This window comes from Sus scrofa, chromosome 17, assembly GCF_054392235.1.
Source record: "Sus scrofa isolate SSC_HxYL_T2T_F1_AM1 chromosome 17, Sscrofa_HxYL_maternal_Yorkshire_Landrace_v2.0, whole genome shotgun sequence".
Lineage (NCBI taxonomy): Eukaryota > Metazoa > Chordata > Mammalia > Artiodactyla > Suidae > Sus > Sus scrofa.
The window spans coordinates 70467487-70488679 of record NC_139399.1 but is presented as its reverse complement, the minus strand read 5'-3'; the positions used below and the strand labels follow the sequence as shown (position 1 = coordinate 70488679).

Here is a 21193-nt window from a genome sequence, read left to right as displayed (position 1 = left end):
CGAGGGATCTCCAGCGACTCTCCATCGGGCGTCCCGGCCGGCCGGCCGCCCTCTTACTGCAGTGCCCGGCTTGCATGGCTGCAGCAGCTCAGCCCAGACTCCCCTGCAACCTGGCTGGCTGCGGCCCACCCTCCACACTTTCCGCACACACCCATGGCTCCGTCACCAACACAGCCTCTCACGGCACTGAGCACCTGGAGTCCGTGCCGGGACCACCTCTTTCCTGCCTGCGACTCCTCGGGCGGAGGCTCCTGACAACAAGGATCCTGTTGTTGAATGTGCCATTCTTTTGCCACCTTCCTGAATGAAGCAAGACACGCCACACAAGCGGAAGCGGATTTTCCCCCAAAGGAATGCTTTATTGGCAAGTTACCCATTACTTACTTTAAGGAAAAGATCTACCAGTCATTAGCCCTGCATCCTGCCTCCTCCCAACACCACACCTGAGGGATTCCCACCTGGAGAAAGGACACGGACAGGTACGCCGCTCAAGGCACGAGCGCGGACTGCACCCCCCACCCTGGTGTCTGCAGTGGCCGGCAGACTCAGGTAGCAGAGAGCACGTCTCAGTTGACCAAAGCGGACGCAGAGCTGACGGTTCCTCCCCTCTGAGTGCACAGATGCGGGCGAGGTCTCTGCCCAGGACAAGCCCGTAAGGCACAGAGCTGCCCCTCCGGACACACCAGATGCGGGGCCCTGGGTGAGGGGCTGCTGGGCGGGGCAGCATCCAAGGGGAGAGAGGTCTTCGTCGCTCCGGAGAAAAGGCTGCAGCAGAGGCTTGGCTGACTCCAACCGCCGGGCCCTGACCGGCCTGCAGGGTCTGCCTGCAGCTGGCTGCACCTAGGCAGGCTGGAGCTGCCGACCAGCAATGCGCAGGCCTGGCCCCCGGGGAGCGGTGCTGCCCCTCTGCAGACGTGCTGCCTTTCCATTCTCCTGCCCGGATACCCACTGGCCCAGGGACCCTTTGGTCATCGGGAGCCGCCGTGGTCAATGAGAGGAGAGAGAAGCCAATTTCACACACGTGGACGGAGTGCATCTGCGAAACGCACCACGGGCAGGGCCACGCTGCCACTCAACCGGATGCAGAATTCTACACGGTGCTCAAAACCCACAAAGAACCCTCATTTCTAGATATAAAAAAACATTATAAACAAAGCATAAGGCGATGTAAGGCGTGTATTCAGCTCGAGGCCAAAGAAATGATATTTTCTAACTATGAGGCTAAAGTTGCTTTGCTTAGTTTTAATTTTTGAAAAACCCACTGCATTTAAAAAATAAAGAATTTGCTTTTGTTAAAGCTAGATCATTAGTGTAACAATTAGGCAGCTGCTGATAATCAGTTTCCTTCTGGCGGGTCTCCGAAAATGGACAGTTTGTTGCGCATGTTGAAAAGAAACTGCAGATCAGGCAGGGCTTCCTGGAGGCGCGGCCTCTGCGCCTGAGGAAGGAGCGGAGCAGACGCGGCGTGTTTCACACTGTGGCTCTTCCCTTGAACACGCGCTGAGCACACACGGTTCCCAGAGGGAGCCGGGCTCTGGCTCGGAGACCGCCGCCTCTGCTGACACAGTGGAGGCAAGTGCAGGTGGCGTGTCCTCGGCCCCACGCGAGCCTGCGGCCATGCCCCACATGGATGGCACGACTGTCCTCAAAGCCAGCTCTGAGCGCTGCCGAGGCCTGGCTGCCCGCCCCGCTCACGCAGCTGCAGCTGTGGCCAGGAGGCTGTGCTTGTCTGTGGCCACGCGAAGCCCGCTGGGCTCAGAAGGACGTGCGATCAGGCAGGGGTTTGTCACCACTCCCGGCCGGGGAGGGCAGGTTGTCACCACCATTCTCTCTGCCGCCGACAACCTTAGACTACAGAGAAAGACCAAGACAGGAGGACGTGAGATGGAGCCCACGGGCCTGGCGGAGCCCAGGCCCACGCCGGGAGGTCAAGGCGTCGGATCTGCACGAGCGCTTCCGCAGCAAAAAAGGAAGAGGCCACCCACCCGGGCCACAGGCAGGACATCTTCCCGGGGAGTCAGGCAGTGAAAAGAGCCGACCCCAGAGGGCTAGCCCCAGCAGACAGCTGGGTTTCTGGGACACTCTGGCCACGACGACACAACAGAAGCGGAGGACAGGGGAGGGAAGGCGGCCCGGGAGCCACTTGTGGGGCTGTTGCTGAGCTCCACCCGGGCTGCGCCAGCCTCCCCTCCTGGCTGTGGGGCTGCAGGGCACTGTCGCCGTGGAAACCGCACAGGTCCCAGGGCTCCCTGACTGCATATGGGAACCCACAATGTCAGGCCCAGCGGGAGAGCTGCTGGAGGGGCCGGTTACCTTTATGGTCCCAACTCGGTCTTCAAATGACTTGAAGGTGGCAGAATTCCTGCAGAGAGAGGAGGGAGATGCGTGCATGAGAAGCAGACAGCCGTGCTGCCCTCCTAAACCCAAGGGCCTTAGGGTGAGGGTCACCCCTGGAGAGACCCCTGCAGAAGATCACTTCGAAAATGCGACAAGCCCAGAAAAGGACACTCTGCAGAGAGCCCAGCCAAAGTCATCCAAGAGGCTTCCCCAGGTCAGGACGGAGGTCAGCCATGCCCGCCCACAGCAAGGACACAAGATCTGCAGGCCACCAGCCGGTGAGACCCAGACCTCACATGGGCCACCTACGGACCCCTCACACAGACCCCCACACATGCCAGGCAGAGAGAAACCAAGGGCAATTCTTTTCTTTTTTTTCTCTTTTTAGGGCTGTGCTCACGGTGTACGGAGGTTCTCAGGCTAAGGGTTAAATTGGAGCCACAGCTGCTGGCCTCCACCACAGCCACAGCCACACGGGATCCAACTCATGTCTGTGACCTACACCACAGCTCACGGCAACGCCAGATCCTTCACCCACTGAGCCAGGCCAGGGAACCTGCATCCTCATGGATGCCAGTTGGGTTTGTTAGCGCTGAGCCACGCCGGGAACTCCACCAAGGGCAATGCTGGGAGGAGTGAGGAGAGGCTCAAGGCCTCTGTGCCCTCGGGCATGCTCTGGATGTGGCAGCTGCACCAGATTCTGCTGAGCAAGGACAGGAGCTCTGTGCGGACCCAGGCTGCATCCCGGAGCAGGAGGAACAGGTCAAAGTGCTCAGAGACACAGATCAAACAGTCTCCACCCGGGGCCTGGGGACACCGGAGCTCCCTGGGAGCTGGCGCCTGGGGGCCTCTCTGCCCCTTCCTGGCCCAAGCCCTTGGACAGCCCTGGGAAGTCCCAGGTGGAGCTCAGGTGAGCCCAGTGGTTCCTCCAGGCCTCACTCCCACCAGCTCTGCAGCCGTGGAGGGGATCCTGCCCAACCTTAGCCACCGGGAGGTTGACAGGGGAGGTAGCCCCAATTCAGGGACATGGGGAGCGTGGGGCAGGGCAGGAGCCACCCTCCACCCGGCTCCCACCGCCCGGAGCTGGGGGCAGGTCACGTTACCTCATGGCCGGCATGCTTATGGAGTGGCGGATGGAGGAGCTGCTGCTCGGAAGCGTGGTAAGAGCAGAGAAGGAAGAGTCAGCACGCGACACGCCCGCGCTCGGCGGCTCAGCTCCGGCAGAAACCCCACTACTGGCTCTCGCCACCAGAGACGCTTTGCCAGGCCGCCCTCACCCAAGGAAAACCAGACCCAAGGGGCCCCTCTCGTGGCCCCAGAAGTGTGGCACTGCCAAGGGCAGTGCTGAAATGGGGAAGCCAGGAAGCCCTGGGCCTGGAGCCCCCAAAACACCTTCGGTGCAAAGAGCTGCCAGTCACCCTTCCGTGACCACCAGGCGAGCCAGCGAGACCCTGGTCAGAGAAGGCTACTGAAAGCCAGTGACGGCTCGGCCTGGGTTCCGGGTATTGGGCTGGAAGAGCAGCTTAATCAACGGGGGAGGCTGCTGACTGGGTCCCAAAGGGACCCTCCTCCCCGCGGGAAGAGAGCAGCTCCACCTGGTGGGGCACGCGCAGAAGCACGCAGGCGGCAGGGCCCCTGCGGTGTCACTGGGGCGTGGGCTCCCTGACACGCCTGGCTTCATCCAGCACAGCCTCCCTGGGCCGCAGGGTCCACTCTGCCCTGAAGCAGAAAAGCCTCCCCAGGCACGTCCAGCGCCCGTCTTACCTAAAGGAGTGTGAGAACGGCCGAGCCCTGAGAGGTGGCAGCAGCAGGAGAGAGAAACGCAGCATTAGGAAGGAGCACCCACCCCGCCCCAGCCCTGCATGGGTGCGCTGGACGGCCGGCAGGAACCCGTGACCACGCCACCCGGACACACGCAGCCCCAGACCGCAGCCTCCCTGCTGCACGTCTAGGATGCTGCGCGGGCAGAGCAAAGCGGCCCCGAGCAGCACGGCGGGGCCGGGGGAGGCGGCTCTGAGGTCTGTGCCGCAGCCGGGACACCCCAAGGCAGGCCGAGCACTGTGCGCTCTGGCTCTGTCACCACGGGTGACAGAGGCTGACCTAGAAACCTGTGTCTAAGGGCAGCTGCCAGCAGGGGCTGGGGGACAGGGCCACGCCAAGACGGAGACCATTTCACCAGCGACAGTCACCCACAGCACTCAGCACTCAGGTGGGCAGCAGGACCCGCTCTGCTTGGTGGGAGAGGCGCCTGTCGTCCCGTTAAAGGTCACCCGGCCGGATGGAGGCCCCGCCCTGCTCTGGGCCTTTGACCCCCATCCCCCCATGCAGGGCCACTCCTGGGCAGGCCTGCAGAGGGCACGGGGGTGGGGCAGCTGACCGCGGGACCTGGTCCCAAACACCTGCGTGCAGCGGCGCACCAGGCAGCGCCCAGGCCTGCACTCATGCTGTAACCCTCCCTGGCTCTGCCCTTCCTTCTCAAGTGGTGAACGGCTGGCCTCCAGCTCCAAACCAGAGGTTAGTGGGCCTCGGCCTCAGCAACCACCAGAGACCCCACGGTGAGAGTAGGGACATGGCGACCTGAGTCGCAGCACTGAGCACACAGCTGAGCAGCAGAGGCAAGGGTCGGCTGGGAGCCCCCGCTGGCTGGAGACAGCCCTGGGGCCGAGCAGAGGGAGGGAGCAAAGGTGCAGGGAGAGAAGTGCGGCCTGTGAGGACCTGCCTGCCCAGACGGTGGGACCGGCTCATAGCAGAGGCTCTGCCCTGGCACGGGGTCACCCAGGGGCCCCCACCCACTCTGAAGCGAGTGAGAACACTTCGGACGAGTGAGGGACCTGGAAGCGAACCCTACTAGAGGAGGAAAAGGCTTCACCCAGCAGGCCTCTGCTGCCCCTCGGCCGCCCGCCTTCATCAGACCAGCACGGGGGGAGGAAAGGGTGCCTGGCCCAGACAGGTGAGACTCGGCCACTGGCACCCCGAGCTTGGGGTGGGCAGACGGGCGTGAGGCCCAGGACAGCAGTCACTATGGAGCCTCCCTGCAGCCTGTGCAGAGCTGCCCGCAGGGACGGCAGGCTCGGCGGCTCGCGCAGGAGCGGGCCCAGGCCTTCTTGGCTGCTCAGCTTCTCTGTCGGTCTGCAGCTTCCAGAATCAAAAGCAGGGTGGCGGGGGGAGGGGTGACGATGGCAGACAGAGCTGAGAGGTGGGCAGGGCCTGGGCACCAGCGGTCCCCCGCTTGCTGAGGACCAGGGCAGAGCTCCCACCCTGAGGCCCGCAAGGCCCCCGCAGGCCTGGGAGGAGGGAGCATGCCTCACCTCGGAAGGCAGGCAGGCAAGGAGCCTGGGCTGAGGGGAGGGTCAGGGAGCAGACAGCAGCTGCGACCTGCGACGTGCTGCCACTCACCACTGACACCCCAAGGAGGCCCCCTGAGGGGAGGGAGCTGAGCCACAATCGGCACTGCCTCTGGCTATGGGGAGGCCCCGAGGGTGTAGCCGCGGAGACCTGAGCAGGACACAGAGGGTGAGCCCTGGCCTGGGGACAGGCGTGGCCACTGGGCTCGGGCTGGCACCGCAGTGTGCGGCCCACCAAGGGCCCGAGCCCCATGCACCCCCCACCTGCTCCAGAGGCACCTGGGGGGCAGGAGCATCTCGTCAGCCTCTGGGACAGATCACTCGGCGGCGCCCCGGTGTGGAAGGGCACACTCTTGGAGGCGGCCGGTCCTGGGTGCCGCCAGCCCCTCGCCGGAATCATCTTCTCTTGGACGGGCCTCCACTGAGCCCAAGTACCAGTGACCCAAGGGCACCCACGAACGCTCCTGGCCAAGAGGCAGCGGGCAAATGAGGGTGTGTGATCAGCTGGCCTGGGGCGGGTGGGCCCCCCGGGGCCCAGGCAGGCGTCCGGCACACCCTCCTGTTGATCTAGAACCCCTCACCCCCACCTCATGTCTCCGAGCTTCCTGCTGATGGCTGAGCCCATGGTGGACAGGGCAGCTGAGGTCTTCTGTCCCGCCTGAGAGAGAGTTTCCTGAGTCTTCTTGTAGCTGCGAAGGAGAAACACCAGTTAAGCCAAACCCCAAGGGAGGTGCTGCCATGGCCCCAGCTCCAGGGACAAGGTGCCCGGGGGCGGGGGGGCGTCGGGCAGTTAGTGAGCCCGGCCACCAGGGAGAGGCCACGCATCTGGTCTCAGGGCCCCCAGAGAACTCCGTCAGGCACAGAAGCGGCACTGCCAGGCCACACCTCCCTGCCTGGCAACAATGCTGTTTTCTGCTCTTCCCGCGGCTCAGGCCGGGCTCCTGCCTGGACCCCTGCGCTCCTCATCCCGAGGCGGGGGGGTGGCTGGGCCGCAGTGCCCTGGATGGGCCCCCTTCCCAGCACAGCAGCCCGCCCGGCAGGAGTTTGGAAATGTCTTGAAGTCATTAGGACGCTGGGTTTATCTGAGTTGCCAAGAAGGTAATTCTGGAAGATGCTGAAAAATGAAGACGGAGTTCGTTCTTTCTTCTTCTTCTTTTTCGTCTTTTGTCTTTTTAGGGCTGCACCTGCGGCACACGGAGGTTCCCAGGCTAGGGGTCAAATCGGAGCTGTAGCCACCAGCCAACACCAGAGCCACAGCAACGCCAGATCTGAGCCGCGTCTGCGACCTACACCACAGCTCGTGGCAATGCTGGATCCTTAACCCACTGAGCGAGGCCAGGGATCGAGCCCACAACCTCAGGGTTCCTAGTCAGATTTGTTTCCGCTACACCACATGATGGGAACTCCTCCAACAGGAAGTTATTTCTAAAATCCTTGCTAAAACTTTTGTTTTGCTTTGCAAATGTATTTTCTAGATCAAAAAAGTTTGCCAGCCACTGTAGTTGAGTTATATTGGTATATAAAAGCACAAATTAACCTACAAAAATAATAAAATTCATGCTAAAAAGCTTGCTTCTGAGTTTCCTAAATTCAGCTAAAAAGCAGCCTGATTCTGAATCCAGGCTTTAGAAAAATCTGACCATCAAAAATTCCTTCTGAGTGACAGTCTGAGGCTACTGCAGAACTGGAGTGAGCAGGGCCTCAAAGTCGAACCACCTGCACAGCAACCCCAGGAGCTGAACTGATGGGCCTGGGCACAGTCGCCCAGGCAGAGGGCCAGGGTCTGAAACCCACAGCCTCCTTCTGGAGGGCGTCCATACACACTGTGCCCCACGCGGTCTGCGTGTCTATTCTCCTGGGCACCCAGAGCTGCCACGGGAAGGCTCCAGAACCTTCTCTGGGGCCCTAACTTGCAGTGCTGGCTAGAGCCCCTCCGCAGCCGTGGGAAGCGCTTCCGTTTCCAAGGGAATGTTCAGATTACCCTCTATGCCACCCCGGGGCCAGCCTGAAACACCAGGTAGGGGACTAACTATACACCACGCTTAGTTTCAGAAACATAAATTCAGAACTGCTTGTCCACAAATAATAAAAACAAAAGGGCAAGTTAACACCCTGTAGTTTGTTGAAGCAACACAATGTGAAGCAGAGGATTTAAGGAGCAGGCAGCGTCCTCCTCCTGGGAGGAGACCTGGCACCGAACCCGTGACAGGAGAGGCCACTGCCCTGCACACCACGACCCCCTGCGTCTGAGGCGTGGAGACAAGGCCTCCCAGTGACTTCCTCAGAAACAGGAACCTCCCAACTGGGGCAGGTGCAGGGCCTGGCAGAGCCAGTGTCTGTGCCTGAGGGCACCCAGCTGGGCCGCCGGCAGTGCCCCTTTGGGACCTATCTCCACCTTTAGGCACTCCGGGCACGGCCAAGGGGCTGAGAACAAAGCTGCTGTGGGGAGAGCAGAAGGGGAAGAGGAAGGAGCCGAGACAGCCCAGAGGCTCTAGGCCTCGCCTGGGGGCTTTGCGCCAGGGGAGGCCTCCCCCGGCTCCTAGGCTGCCACTATCCATAGCTGTGCCTTCTGCCACCTGTGACCAAAGATCTCAACGTGCCCACTAGTAAGTGTGCAATATATCAGCGTCCGCTCTGCGCGTGAGCGCGGCTGTGTTCTGCCTGGGAGAGGATCCAGCTAGGTGACCCCTTCACAACCAACAGAGCGTGGCTGCTGGATCAAAAGTCGTTGGCCGAGGAGTCCCCGCTGTGGCGCAGTGGGTTCATGATCTGTTTTGTCTCCGTGGCGGGCCCGGTGCACTGGGTTAGACGATCTGGCATTGCCACAGCTGTGGCACAGGGCACGTCTGTGTCTTGGATTCACTCCCTGGCCCGGGAACTTTCACGTGCCACGGGTGCAGCCCAAAGAAAAGGAGGCGGCCGAGGGAGGAAATCCTTGCGGCATCCGCCGGCTGTGCCAGCACCGCTTCACCAGACCAAGCACCGGGCTGCATCCCCTCCTCCAGCGCCGTCGGGAGAGCCAGCACTGCTCCCACTCACCGTCCCCTCAGAGTGTCCCCGCAGCCACGAGGGCTCCTTGTCCTGGGCCATCACTGCAGAAGTGCCTCCAGCCCTGACAACCCTCCCAAAGAACCGGGGCCAGGGCCTCATGGGAACGGGACCGCCAGGAGCAGCGTGGGAAGAGGCTGCCCACCAGCCGCGCCCTGGCCACAGGCTCCACTCAGAGGCGTCAGAGCTGTGGTGAGGGAACCCGCACGCCAGAGGCAGCCTGACGCCAGCTAGTTTTACAGACCAGCACCGAGGCCTCCCAAGGCCACCTTCACCTTGAGCCCGCATGGGAGCCGGCCTGCAGCGGCTGGCTGTCCCACTAAGCCACACAAAGGACAGAAAGCTCAAACCACCAGACCCACCGGGGCCTGGCTCCCCAGGACCCCAGGCTGCATGGCCTCTGGGCACCTCCAAGACAAGCATGGGTGCAGCCATCTGCTTTCTGCTCCACACAAAGACTTTCTGCCTGTGCCTTCTGGCCCTCACGACAGCGCTTCCTCCTAAACAAGGCAGGGAAACATCCCAGAGCCCGCGCCCGGCACCCCTGGAGCCCGCACCGCCCAGCTCAGTCGTTCTCTCCGGACTGGAGCGCAGACAAACGAAGTGCTACCATCTCATGTAAGGACCTCAGATAAAACCAGAGCTGTGACAGCCTCAGAAAAACGACCCTGAGTATCTCACGTTCTGCTTGTTTTCGGGGTGGCCGACAGCTCAGTGCCCCTCAGACCGAAGGGAGGCCTTCGAGGTCTCACCCGCACGGCCCGCACTGCGCCCCCGACTCCAGAAGCGCCCCAGGTGGAAGAGAAGCCTCTCGACACGACCTGGAGCCAGGTCTGTGGGGGCGGGGACGGCAGCCTTGTGCAGGCTCCCTCGACAGAGGGGTTCGCAGTGTGGGCGGCGGCCAAGCGAACTTCCTCCAACCTCTGTGCGCTGCTCCAGCGGATCGTAAAGCCCAGTTTTGTTTGTGTTTGAGAGCAGAGAACTCACATTGGAAATAAGAGAGACAAGAAACACCAAGTCCAGGTTTGTGCCGAGTGTGCGCAGCCCTTGTCCCTGGGGGGGAGGGGGCCTTGTCCCCAGGAGGCGTGGGGGGGGGGCCTTGTCCCCAGGAAGCATGTTGTGGGGAAGGGGGGCCTTGTCCCCAGGACGCGTGTTGGGGGGGAGGGGGGCCTTGTCCCCAGGACGCGTGTTGGGGGGGAGGGAGGCCTTGTCCCCAGGACGCGTGTTGGGCGGGGGGGTGCTGGCAGCAAAGCACTCACAGGTCCGACTGGGTCACTTTCTCATTCCACTCTCCGAGTTTCTCAGAAGTTTTCATATAGCTAAAAACAGAAAGTGTGCAGTGAATTACTTAGAACAGCTATTAAAACGCAGGTTTCAAGCTGCAGGTGCAATTCTGGGGAAAGCAGAGAAGCAGCAGCTGGCAGGAAGGTGGGGCCACAGCTTCTGTTCAGCACCTGCACTGAGGCCAGGCCAGGCCAGGCGAGGCAGCGTGGCCCCAGCAGGACCGGGCAGTGCCCCCGCCCCCGCCCCCGTCTCGCCAGGGCGGCACCTGGTCTTTCAGCAGAGGTTGGCCAGCCCGTGGGGCACAGCACTGCTCTGAGGTGCGAGGAGGGCACAGCCCGTGGCCCCAAACACTCGCTGACAGTCACCCCCGGGGACTCGAGGCTACCACTCCCGAGGACAGAGAAAGGGACTTTTCATAGGTGACACGGATGAGCGTCAATTCGGGCTGCCTGTGGATACACAGCTTCCCAGCCCCGACCTCGGAGGACACGTGGGGGCCCCAGAGGCGCCCTCCCCACACTCAGGGCGGGTCACGTCCGGGTCGGAGGACCAGGGGCCTCGACCACGGCACAGTCACGAGAAGGACTCCCTTCCGCAGACTCTGGGCTACAAGGACCCCAGAAGCCAGGGTCATTAAACACCTAAGCGGTCTTCTCTCAAACGTCCACCCTGAAACGTAGGCCTGCCCGTTTCTGCTCGGACGACTGGCAAGTAGCCCGCCGCCTTTAAAAGTCGTGAGTCCGCTCTAGACTCTGAAGAAAGACAGACGCGGCTGCCGGCAAGGGTTCGGGGCCGGCCGCCTCCAAAGGGCACACCTGACGCCCGCTCCCGGGCAGCCCCGGCGGGCGGCAGAGCAGGTACTCACGCGCTGGAGCCTTGCACGTCCTGCCAGCTCCGTGACAGGTTCTGCCGCAGGCCCTCCAAGGCTGAGAGGCCCAGCTTCCGCCTCAGCTCTCCGCAGTGGCGCTCCTTGGCGGCCAGCACCTGGCGCAGAGTGACAATTTCCTCCTCGACCTGCAAAAGCCCACACCTGCCGTGACTGGGCCGCCAGCGTCGCAGGCAACGAAGGCCGCCCCCCCGCCCCCGAAACCCAGCTCATCTTAGGACGCTCTGGAGCAGGCATCCCGTCTCCCTAAGCCAAGCGTCCTGCCATCACGGCACCGACCCGACCCGCGGGTGACGAAGCCAGGCCTGTCAGAGCTCTTTCCGGGGACCAGGCTTGGGTGACAGGAGGTGACGCGCTGGCAGCCGGGCCCATCTGCACACGGGGGGATTCTAGAAGCAGTGGGAAGGAGACAGAGCTGACAGACGGCTGGCCAGAGACCCACGTGACAGAGAAACACCCTTATGACAACATCTGTGTCCCTGAGCACAGCTCCAGGCCTTAGCAAAAGCCACTCACACACAAGCCAAAAGTAAACTCTCTGTTTTGCTTAAGGGAGTTTGAGTCGGGCAAGAGAAAGAATCCTGACAATAAAGACCAGAACCTTCTCGCGTCTTAAAAAAAAAAAAAAAAATGCAAGAAAGGAGCCTCCTTTAATGCCTTGCTACTTTATTTTTTTTAACTTAAAAAAATTTTATCTTTTTAGGGGCACACCTGCAGCACATGGAGGTTCCCCGGCTAGGGGTCGAAATGGGGCTATAGCTGCCGGCCTGCACCACAACCACAGCAACGCCAGATCCGAGCCGTAGCTGTGACCTACACCACAGCCCATGGCGACGCCGGATCCTTAACCCATTGAGCGAGGCCAGGGATTGAACCCGCATCCTCATGGTTCTCAGATTCGTTTCTGCTGCATCACAACAGGAACTCCCTAGAAAGGAACATCCTTTAATGCCTTCCTACTTTGCTTTTTAACTTTTTAACTTTTTTTCTTTTTTAAGGGTCACACTTGTGGCGTATGGAAGTTCCCTGGTTCGGGGTCACATCGGAGCTGTGGCTGCCGGCCTACACCACAGCCACAGCCGCACAGGATCCGAGCCACCTCAGACCTCCACCACAGCTCATGGGAACACTGAATCCTTAAACCGCTGAGTAAGGCCAGGGACAGAATCCGCATCCTCATGGATACTAGTTAGGCTCGTTACCCCTGAGCCACAACAGGAACTTCTAACTTTTTCAAAGTTTTGGTTTTTTGGCTGCACCTGCAGCACACCGAAGTTTGTTGGCCAGGGATCGAACCCAAGCCACGGGAGTGACAATGCTAAATCCCTGACCTGCTGAGCCGCCAGGGAACTCCAAAGCCTTCCTACTTTAGAGTCTCAAATAGTTCTCAGTTTCTCTGTGAACAACTACTCTGCAAAGTCCCTTTCTTAAAGAATGTGACTGTTTGCATTAAGGTACCAGCAACAGCTTAGAGCCCTGCACATCACTAGATTTTGCTTTAGAAAATACTGGAACAAGAAACAATTTAAAAACCCAGGATCTACAATAGCAAATTGGCAGAACACTGTAAACCAGCTATACAGGAAAAAAAAAATCATTAAATTAAAAAATAAATAAAATACCTTCAACTGCTGGGGAAAAAAACAACCAACCAACCAAAAAACCCCCAAGGAGTTCCCGCTGTGGCGCAGTGGAAACGAATCTGACCAGTAACCATGAGGTTTCAGGTTCGATCCCTGGCCTTGCTCGGTGGGCTAAGGATCCGGTGTTGCCGTGAGCTGTGGCGTGGGTCACAGATGCAGCTCAGATCTGACGTGGCTGTGGCTGTGGTGGAGGCCGGCAGCCGCAGCTTCCATTAGACCCCTAGCCTGGGAACCTCCATATGCTGCTGGTTCAGCCCTAAAAGGACAAAAGACAAAAACAAACAAACAAAAACCCCCAAGATACAGGATCACTTAAGGCCGGTCACTCCAATGGTGACACTCAGTGACATGGTGCCTTGACAACAGGGCTTAAGGGCACATGGATGCCCAGTTGCAATTTTAAATGATACCAGTGCTGCTTCACTTTGCAATTCAACGCTGAGAGGGGTTCTCTTGTGGTGCTTGTGTTAAGGACCCAGCATTGTCACCACAGCGGCTTGGGTCGCTGTTTCGGTGTGGGTTTCAGTCTGGGCCTGAGGACTCCTGTGTGATGTGGGCATGGCCAAGAAACCGATCAAAACCATGGAAAAAGACCTTGTGGTTTTATTCTCTAACTGGTATGTTCTGAGATAAAAGGCAAAGTCTAAGCCTCCCAGGAATTCGCACTGCTTCTCCCTCAACCTCCATCCAACCCAGTCTCGGGCGTCCTCTGTGGTCGGCAACCCAGTCCTAGGGCTGAGGTTCGCCTGGACAGCCAGCTCTGCTCAGACCCGGGACTGTGCCCAGGACCTGGCGGAATGGGCTTGTCATGGAAAACACAGCAGAAAAAGCACAGCCGGGAACTGCGACACACGTGCTCCAGCCGTGGCCCGACTGCGCGCTCTGGTCCGACACCAACAAGCTCATCTCCCCAGGCTGGGGAATCTCCAGTGCATCCCTGGTGGACCCCATGCCATGCTGTTCGCTGGTCTGAATAAAAAATGATACTCGAAGACTTTTTATTCTTAACTTCCGTTTCTCTCTTAAGGAGCCCGTGAAGCACTTTCAACAAAAGAAGTATAGTTAAAAGGAAAATGAAGATCCAGGAGCAGTTCTAGCCGTGGGATCTTGAAAATGCTGTGTTAACTAAAAGAGAGCTTCCTGGCAGACAGTGTGCTCAGAGCAGCTGTCCCCACGTGGGCAGTCTCCTCGCGGGCACCTGCCAGGTGCCAGGCCCATGCGACCAAGGGCTGCAGAGAGCAGTTTCCTCGGGGCTCCCGGGCGACCTCCTAGGCAATTTCTCCAGAGCACAGCCTGTACTCTGGCCCCTCATCAGCCTGAGAAGGCCTCACAGTCACCCAGGACGGATAGCAAGACACAGTACCTTTGCCAGCTCGGCCCTCAGCTCCTCAGCCTCGGCCTCCGTCAGACCCTCGACAGGCGTCTGGGCTGTGTCGACAGGGACATCCGTCATGGAGTCGGAGAGCAGGCCTTTGTTAGGAGAATTCAGGTTGATATCTGCCAAGACAGAACGTGGTCTGTGTCCAGCAAGAAGCCAGAGCCGGGCTGGCGGGGCAGAGCCTCCACCGAAGAGGGGGAAGCAAGCGGGAAAGGGCAGCTTGGGGGAAAGGGGGACCCATGGGGACAATGCCCCCCCCCGGAAGGTTCGGCGAAGGTACTCTGGGCCACCAGACTGAGGCCACCCAAGAAGCGACTTCAGGTTCTGCAATCCTGGGCACAGGGCAGCCGTTCTCGAAATCTGGTGCCTCCTTGCAGGAATATGACCCGCACAGTCAAGAAACTTTTGCTACAAACGAAGCAGCTGCGTCTAACAGAGCTTCCACTTTTCGGAGTGAAGAAACTTCATACAGCTGCAGACACAACAAGCACCACCTGCCGTCCACAGCTCTGCCTGAACACAGGCTAGGGCTGCACGTAGGCAGTCGCCCAGCCCCCTGTCCAGCCCCAGCAGGCGGTCAGCTCAGCGAAATCCCCTCAGTGCCCCCCCCCGCCCCCCCCCGCGGCCAGGAGGCTGCGGCACCAGCGAGGTGCAGAGACAACGGCCTCCCCACGCCCTGGTCCTCCTGGCCACAGTCCAGTGCCTGCGGTCGGGTTTTTTTTTCCACGAAAAAAGCATCTTTCTGTCTATGTTAGAAGCTGACAAGACGTCAGACGATGAAAAATGGGTCCACCACGGTTCTTCGCAAGTCCAAATGCACGACCTTTGTTTTGAGCTTTAAACACTGTCAGCACTGAAAACAGCTTCCCTTTCATCAGCACATCCTGTGAAGAAACGGGCTCCGTGTGGTGTCTGGCACGTTGCACAGTAAATTAAAACAAAAGGCACAGGAGTTCCCGTTGTAGCTCCGTGAATTAAGAATCTGACTCTGTCTCTGTGAGAGCACAGGTTCAATCCCTGGCCTTCCTCAGTGGATTAAGGATCCGGTGTTGCTGTGGCGGTGGTGTAGGCCGGCAGCTAACAGCTCTGATTTGACCCCTGGCCCAGGAATTTCCATATACCGCAAAAATAAAAGAATTAAAAAACAAAAGGCATAAGGCTGGGAAGAAGCAGAAGCGCCTTTGATGGGAGGATCTTTGGTACCCTAGAAATCTTAGAGTCTGCTAAAAATAGGTAGGTTGCACTTGAAACCCCAGTTGGCTGTGTCACTCCTTTCCCGTGGCCCCCTGCTCTTCCGTGGTGCACTACAGACGTTCACTCCAGGAAACAGGCTGCTTTCCCCACCCCACCCCCTTTTCCCAGCAGCGCTCAAGGCATATGAAGTTCCCGGGGTGGGACTGAACCCAAGCTGTAGCTGCAACATATGCCCACAGCTGCAGCCACACCAGATCTTTAACCCACTACGCTGGGCTGGAGATTAAACCTGCACCTCAGCAGTGACCTGAACCACTTCAGAGACAGTGCTGGACTGCTAACACGCTGTGCCATAGTGGGAATACCTTTTTATTTTTGTAATCAACTGATTCTGATTTTTTTTTTTTCTTTTTAGGGTGGCATATGGAAGCTCCCAGGCTAGGGGTTGAATCAGAGCCACAGCCACCAACCTACACTACAGACACAGCAATGCCAGATCCAAGCGGCAGCTTCAGCAATGTTGGATCCTTAATCCACTGAGTGAGGCCAGGGATCAAACCTGCCCCTTCATGAATACTAGTCAGATTCTTAACCTGCTGAGCCACAATGGGAACTCCCAGCTTCTGACTTTTAACTGAGATCAACCTAATTTTTTTATTTTTCTTTGCTCTTTAGGGCTGCACTTGCGGCATATGGAGGTTCCCAGTCTAGGGGTCCAAAGGGAGCTACAGCTGCTGGTCTACACCACAGCCAAAGCAACATGAGATCTGAACCACGTCCGGCAACCTATACCACAGCTCATGGCAATGCCGGATCCTTAACCCACCGAGCAAGGCCAGGGATCGAACACGCAACCTCGTGGTTCCTAGTCGGATTCGTTTCCACTGTGCTGTGACATAACTCCTTAACCTAAATGGTTTTATTTCATCATCTGTATCTGTTATACTGAACCTACTAAAATTCAGGAAATGCCTTACAATGTCTACAATTTTCCTGTTTTAAAAAAACAAATGAAAGCCCTCAGTTTCTGCCTATAAAGCTAAAACTGGAGGAGTTCCCGTCGTGGCGCAGTGGTTAACGAGGTTGTGGGTTCGATCCCTGGCCTTGCTCAGTGGGTTAAGGCGTTGCAGTGAACTGTGGTGTAGGTCGCAGACGAGGCTCGGATCCCGAGTTGCTGTGGCTCTGGCTCAGGCTCTGGCCGGTGGTTACAGCTCCAATTAGACCCCTGGCCTGGGAACCTCCACATGCCACGGAGCGGCCCTAGAAAAGGCAAAAAGACAAAAAGCAAAAAAAAAAAAAAAAAAAAAAAAAAAAAAAAGTTTAAAAACTTACAGAATCTATCGGAATCCAGGAATGTTAATGTTTAATTACCATGCTGATACAGGCCAAACAGCAGAAAAGCATCCTACGATTACACAGTGTAGTTATGCCAACGGGATACAGGCGTCTCTCTCCAGAGTCCCAGGATGGATGGAAGACAGACTCCTATAACCTCCGCTAGATTTTTATCTCCTGGGCCCGCTCCACACCCCCAGCGGCCAGCTCAAACTGGTCTGGGATGTCTGATCCGGAAACAGGCCTGGTATGCTGGGTGTGCCCCTGACTCACTGCACCCTTCCCCGCTTGAGACAACCCCGAGGTAGGCTGGGCTCCGCGCAGCGTTGCCACCCAAGGGGCGCTACGCCGAACCCGAGGACGGCCTCCCTTCCCTTCCCCTCTCCAGGAGCCGCCCACGACACCTCGGCCCGGCTCCAGGGCCGGATGAAGTGTCCCCGAGGGCCCTGCGCAGGGACTGAGGGCGGCCCGCCGGGCAAGGCAGGGCGGGGGCATGGCGATAGGTGCCTGGAGTGAGGAAACCCAACACTCTGGGGCGAGGGGAGGGCGCCGGGAAAACAGTGTTCGGAGCGGTCCCTGTCGGGGGCGGAAGGCCCGCCTGGAGCTTCGAGGCCGGGCGCCTGGAGCTCAGGAGGAGCCGCGGGTGAGCGAGCGCGGGAGGAGGGGACCAGAGCCTGCCACGCCACACCGGGCCCATCGGCGGCGGGGGCGCCAGGCCCGCGAGTACCTTGGCCGGCGGAGTCCATGTTCAAGCGGCGGCCGGGCCGCAGCTAGTGTCGAGGCCGCGGACGCGGGCGTCGCAGGAGCCGAGCTGGCCGCACCAGGTGTCGCTCGCCGCGTACACAGCAGCCAGCAGGACCGCCTCCGCCGCGGCGGCATTACGTAATCAGCGGCGCGACGACCCACTTCCGCTTTCGGGCGCTCCGCCCTCGTCCCGCCTCCACAAGCGGTGCCCAATGAGGACGTTGTTTGGCTCAGTCCCTGTTCACCCGCTTCAACCTGATTGGCCGACGCTGCAGACGGAGCCGGGACGTGAGGCCGGCTCCACCAGCGGGACGCCCAGGTAGAATGGTCTTGAGGCGCACGGGGAAGGTGGGAGTCGGGAAGACCGTGCAACGTGGCGCCACGGGAGCCCGGAGAAAGGCCTTTCGGAGGTCTCGAGGGTGTTTGCCGCTGCTGCCTACGAGCGCCACGGCTCACGTACCCTGGCAAGCCGGACTCGGGCCGATTGAGATCCCTCCGAGGCCCGACCCTCTGACTTTGGGGTTCCGTCTTTTTCTCTGTCCGTCCTTTTTGTGGGGATTTTTTTATTGTATGGGGATTGCGCAGAAAAAGGCGTAATCATGAGTTGTCCTCTTGCCCCACAGGCGCCGCTGCGCTCTCCTGGCTGGAGGCGCCCTATTGCCGCGGGCACGCCTTTGTTCTCTCATTCCCTTTTCACAGCCACCTGGTGAGCGGGGCGAGGCCCTTTCCACTTTACGGATGAGGACACTATGGCCGGAGTTACTTGCCCATCCCTCAGCTAGTTGAATTGCTTGCAGCAGGCCGGAAAAGAGTTTGCCACACTTCTCAAAGGAGAGGTGTGTACCTGTTACACAACCTAGTCCTGCTAAAACAAGTTCCACGACTACCCTTCTCTGGCTACTTATGGCCTCTGCAAACGAATCTTTTAATGGTATTCAAACCCTTGAGAATGGGACCCTTCTGGACAGCGCACACTCTTCCAGCCAAGCCCCTCTGCATGTACTGATCCCTAGGAAGGAAGCCAATTCCTTCCTCCACCTGGCTGATTCCTCTTACTCAGCTCAAAGCTTGCCTTCTCCTCAGAGGTACTTCCTGGTACCTGAGGTACCTGCCTCTGCTCGCTCTGGCCCAGGTGCATCAAGGCCAGGTCTTGCTCAATTATTTGTCTGACCCACCTGCCTTCTTTCAGCTTTTCCAGGGTTTCTAGCTCAACCCAGCCTGGCCGGCCCATCTCCAGGGGTTGGGGACAGCCAGCAGTCCCTGCTTCATACAATTCAGGGCAAATGGTGAGGAAGTGAATGCCTTACAATGGCAGTGAGCAGAGGCTCGTCTCTCATTCTCTCTTGCCTCCCTGAGCCAGGAACAAAGCAATGAGTGCTCAGTGCAGGTGTGTCTGTAACCCCATATGGACATGCTGCTTACCAAGCCTGGTTCCAGGGTGAACCCCATCCTATAGAAGTTAGGAGTGGAGGAGTTCCCATCGTGGCTCAGTGGTTAACGAACCCGACTAGCATCCATGAGGACACGGGTTCGATCCCTGGCCTTGCTCAGTGGGTTAAGGATCTGGTGTTGCTGCAGTGTAGGTCGCAGACGTGGCTCAGATCCCACATTGCTGTGGCTCTGGCGTAGTCCAGCAGCTACAGCTCCAATTCAACCCCTAGCCTGGGAACCTCCATATGCCGCCAGTGGGACCCTAAAAGACAAAAAAAAAAAAAAAATTAGCCATGGAGTGTGTGGAGGGAACCCTATGAAGCATCAGTAGCATCACACTCCCGAGGAGGCCCAGCTGCTAAGACCTTTATAACCCTCCAGAGCCAGTGTCCTTTCCCAGTTAGGGGTGACTTGCACAGACCCTTCAGCACTCATCTCTCCTGAAGCCATCCTGCCACCTAGGTCAGGTGAAGGACACCTCCTGGAGACCCACAGCCGGTGTTCCCACCATCCTTTTGAGGTGGTCAAGGCACCCATGACACAGCATTGCCATAAACTGGGTCAGGTTAATCTTTGCCTTCCCTGTAGGAGCTGGGAGCAGACGGGGACGTCTGCAAGTGTTGGAGGGAAGAGAAAGAAGGGAAGGGGACGCCCCACTTAAGGAGAGCACCAGGTCCCTATGTCCTGCCCCACCCTCCCCTAGACCCCAGGTCGGGATCCCCAGGCAGGGCCAGCTTTACTGATTTGGAGTGGGGGCGGGAGCGGGAGTGGGGGGGCGGGGGGAGACCGACCCGCAGTTAGGTCTACAGCCTCCAGGGCAACTGGAAGTCCTCTGGTTCCAGCCGGCTGTAGTGAGTCGCCTCCACGTTCTTGAGGTGTTTGCGCGCCAGGAACAGCGCGAGCTGCCGGCGCCGCCGAGGGCTCAGGCCCTGGCCCACCAGCCAGGGGAAGGCGAGCCCGTGGGGCCCCCAGGCCTCCTCGTCCTCCTGCCGGTCCTGGCAGCGCGTGCGGTAGGAGCGCAGCAGGGCCAGGCACCACTCGTCATCCACGTGGTGGCGCGTGTAGAAGGCGGCCTCCTGCGCCAGGCTGCTGGCACGCAGCCAGCGGGTCACGACGGCGCGGCCCTCGCGCGCCATCACGGCGGGGTAGCGGTGCTGCAGCAGACGCAGGAGCAGCTCGTTGCCGCGGTTGCCCTCCACGTCGCCGGACGGCAGGGGGCGCAGGTGGCCCGAGGTGCTGACCACGTCGTCCTGCGTGCGCCGGAGCAGCAGCACCGGCCCGGGGTAGCGACACAGCTGCTCCGCCACGTTGAGGTTGAAGTGCTCGCGCACGGTGCGCACCACCAGCCCCTTCCAGCAGTGCGGCATGACCTTCAGCGCCAGTGGCACGAGGTCGTCGAAGGTGGCGTCCAGCACCAGCGCGCCCAGCTCCGGGTACGTCATCGTGGCCCAGGTGGCTGTGAAGCCGCCGATAGACCAGCCATAGACCACCACGTGCGCGGGTGGGAAGTGCAGGCGGTGCAGCGCGTACTTGACCACCACGTCCATGGCGTTAGCATCATGCTGAGGGAACGGCGCGCCCGTGCTGCCCCCGAAGCCCGGGTGGTTCCAGCCCAGCACCGAGTAGCCGGCCTCCAGCGGTGCCGCGAGGCAGCCCATCTCGTAGAAGCCTGCGTTGCCTTCGCAGCAGATGACGAGGCGCAGGCCGCGGCCCTGGCCGCCCGGACATTGGCGGCGGTCCATGAACATCGTGTCGATCTCGTTGCCATCGCAGGCCACCAGCTTGGCGCGCCGGCCGCCGTAGCGCTCCACCAGGCGCTCCTGGCCCTGCTGCAGCAGCGGCAGCAGCGCGCGTGTCATCAGGAACATGGAGCCGGGGTACACGAGCCAGCGGCCCAGCGAGTGGGCCAGCGCGTAGCTGGCCAGCTGGCCGGGCAGCTCGCGGATCTGCTGCAGGAGGCATTGCGCCTGGCTGCGCGCCCCGCGCGACGGTCGCCCGGGCGCATCCCCGCCCAGCGCCGCGCCACGCAGGAGCCACACGCCCGCCGCGGCCGCCGCGCACGTCAGCGCGCCGTGACCGCTGCCACCCCCGGCGGCGGCGCACACGTCGTCCCAGCGGAAGTCCACCGGCCAGTCGCGGAAGTTGTAGGTGTAGTTGGCGGTCAGGTAGATTTTGAACACGTGCACCAGCGCCTTCACGAAGCAAACGACGCACATGGGCGTCGAGGCCACCGGGCGCCACCTGGGCCCTAACGCCCTGCGGCCCGGCCGGGCTCACGGCGGGAGGCCCCGGCCCGGCCTGGAGGGCGGCGGCAGGGGCGAGCGCGCGCAGGGCTGCCGCGGGACATGCCTCCTCAGGGCTTGGCCCTCGTGGCCTTTGTGACCTGGGCCTTCCAGGGTCCAGGAGAGGCGGCATCTGCCCGGCGCGTGCCAGCTTTGTGAGTCACTGTGGCTGCGGAGGAGGAGCCACCCTGCGCTGAGCACACAAAGGGTCCCTAGGGCGGAGGACGCCCGGCCCGGCCCCGCCCCCAGGACATAACGTGGGGCCCGGGGCCAGGCCCCAGGCCCCA

General features: G+C 60.2%; 2 protein-coding genes across 6 annotated transcripts; both read right to left on the bottom strand.

Moving 5' to 3' along the window:
• Nucleotides 1-338: 338 nt before the first annotated feature.
• Nucleotides 339-17285, bottom strand: TPD52L2 (TPD52 like 2). 5 transcript variants are annotated; one of them, XM_021077602.2, is made up of 9 exons: nucleotides 17177-17285; nucleotides 13906-14039; nucleotides 10879-11027; nucleotides 9989-10048; nucleotides 6269-6370; nucleotides 4102-4128; nucleotides 3441-3482; nucleotides 2314-2362; nucleotides 339-1851 (listed from the first exon to the last, which is right to left on the bottom strand). In XM_021077602.2, exons 1-9 carry the CDS (start codon nucleotides 17193-17195, stop codon nucleotides 1756-1758), a joined length of 678 nt encoding a protein of 225 aa, XP_020933261.1. In that variant the 5' UTR covers nucleotides 17196-17285; the 3' UTR covers nucleotides 339-1755. The 5 variants fall into 5 exon arrangements, with proteins under 5 accessions (XP_020933261.1, XP_020933262.1, XP_020933263.1 ...); XM_021077603.2 differs by lacking the exon at nucleotides 3441-3482; XM_021077604.2 differs by lacking the exon at nucleotides 9989-10048.
• A 1689-nt stretch (nucleotides 17286-18974) lies between these two features.
• ABHD16B (abhydrolase domain containing 16B) lies at nucleotides 18975-21193 on the bottom strand. Its single transcript, XM_021078034.2, has one exon. The coding sequence runs from the start codon at nucleotides 20838-20840 to the stop codon at nucleotides 19428-19430; it is 1413 nt and encodes a 470-aa protein (XP_020933693.1). The 5' UTR covers nucleotides 20841-21193; the 3' UTR covers nucleotides 18975-19427.

Excerpts from the sequence above, each read along its gene's own strand:
- TPD52L2 (XM_021077602.2), bottom strand. Across the intron at positions 4,129-6,268 it reads AGGAAGCTCGGAGACATGAG|GGCTCGGCCGTTCTCACACT; the intron begins GTGGGGGTGAGG and ends GCCACCTCTCAG. Across the intron at positions 2,363-3,440 it reads ATAAGCATGCCGGCCATGAG|GAATTCTGCCACCTTCAAGT; the intron begins GTAACGTGACCT and ends CTCTCTCTGCAG.
- ABHD16B (XM_021078034.2), bottom strand. The coding sequence starts at position 20,840 with ATGTGCGTCGTTTGCTTCGTGAAGGCGCTGGTGCACGTGTTCAAAATC.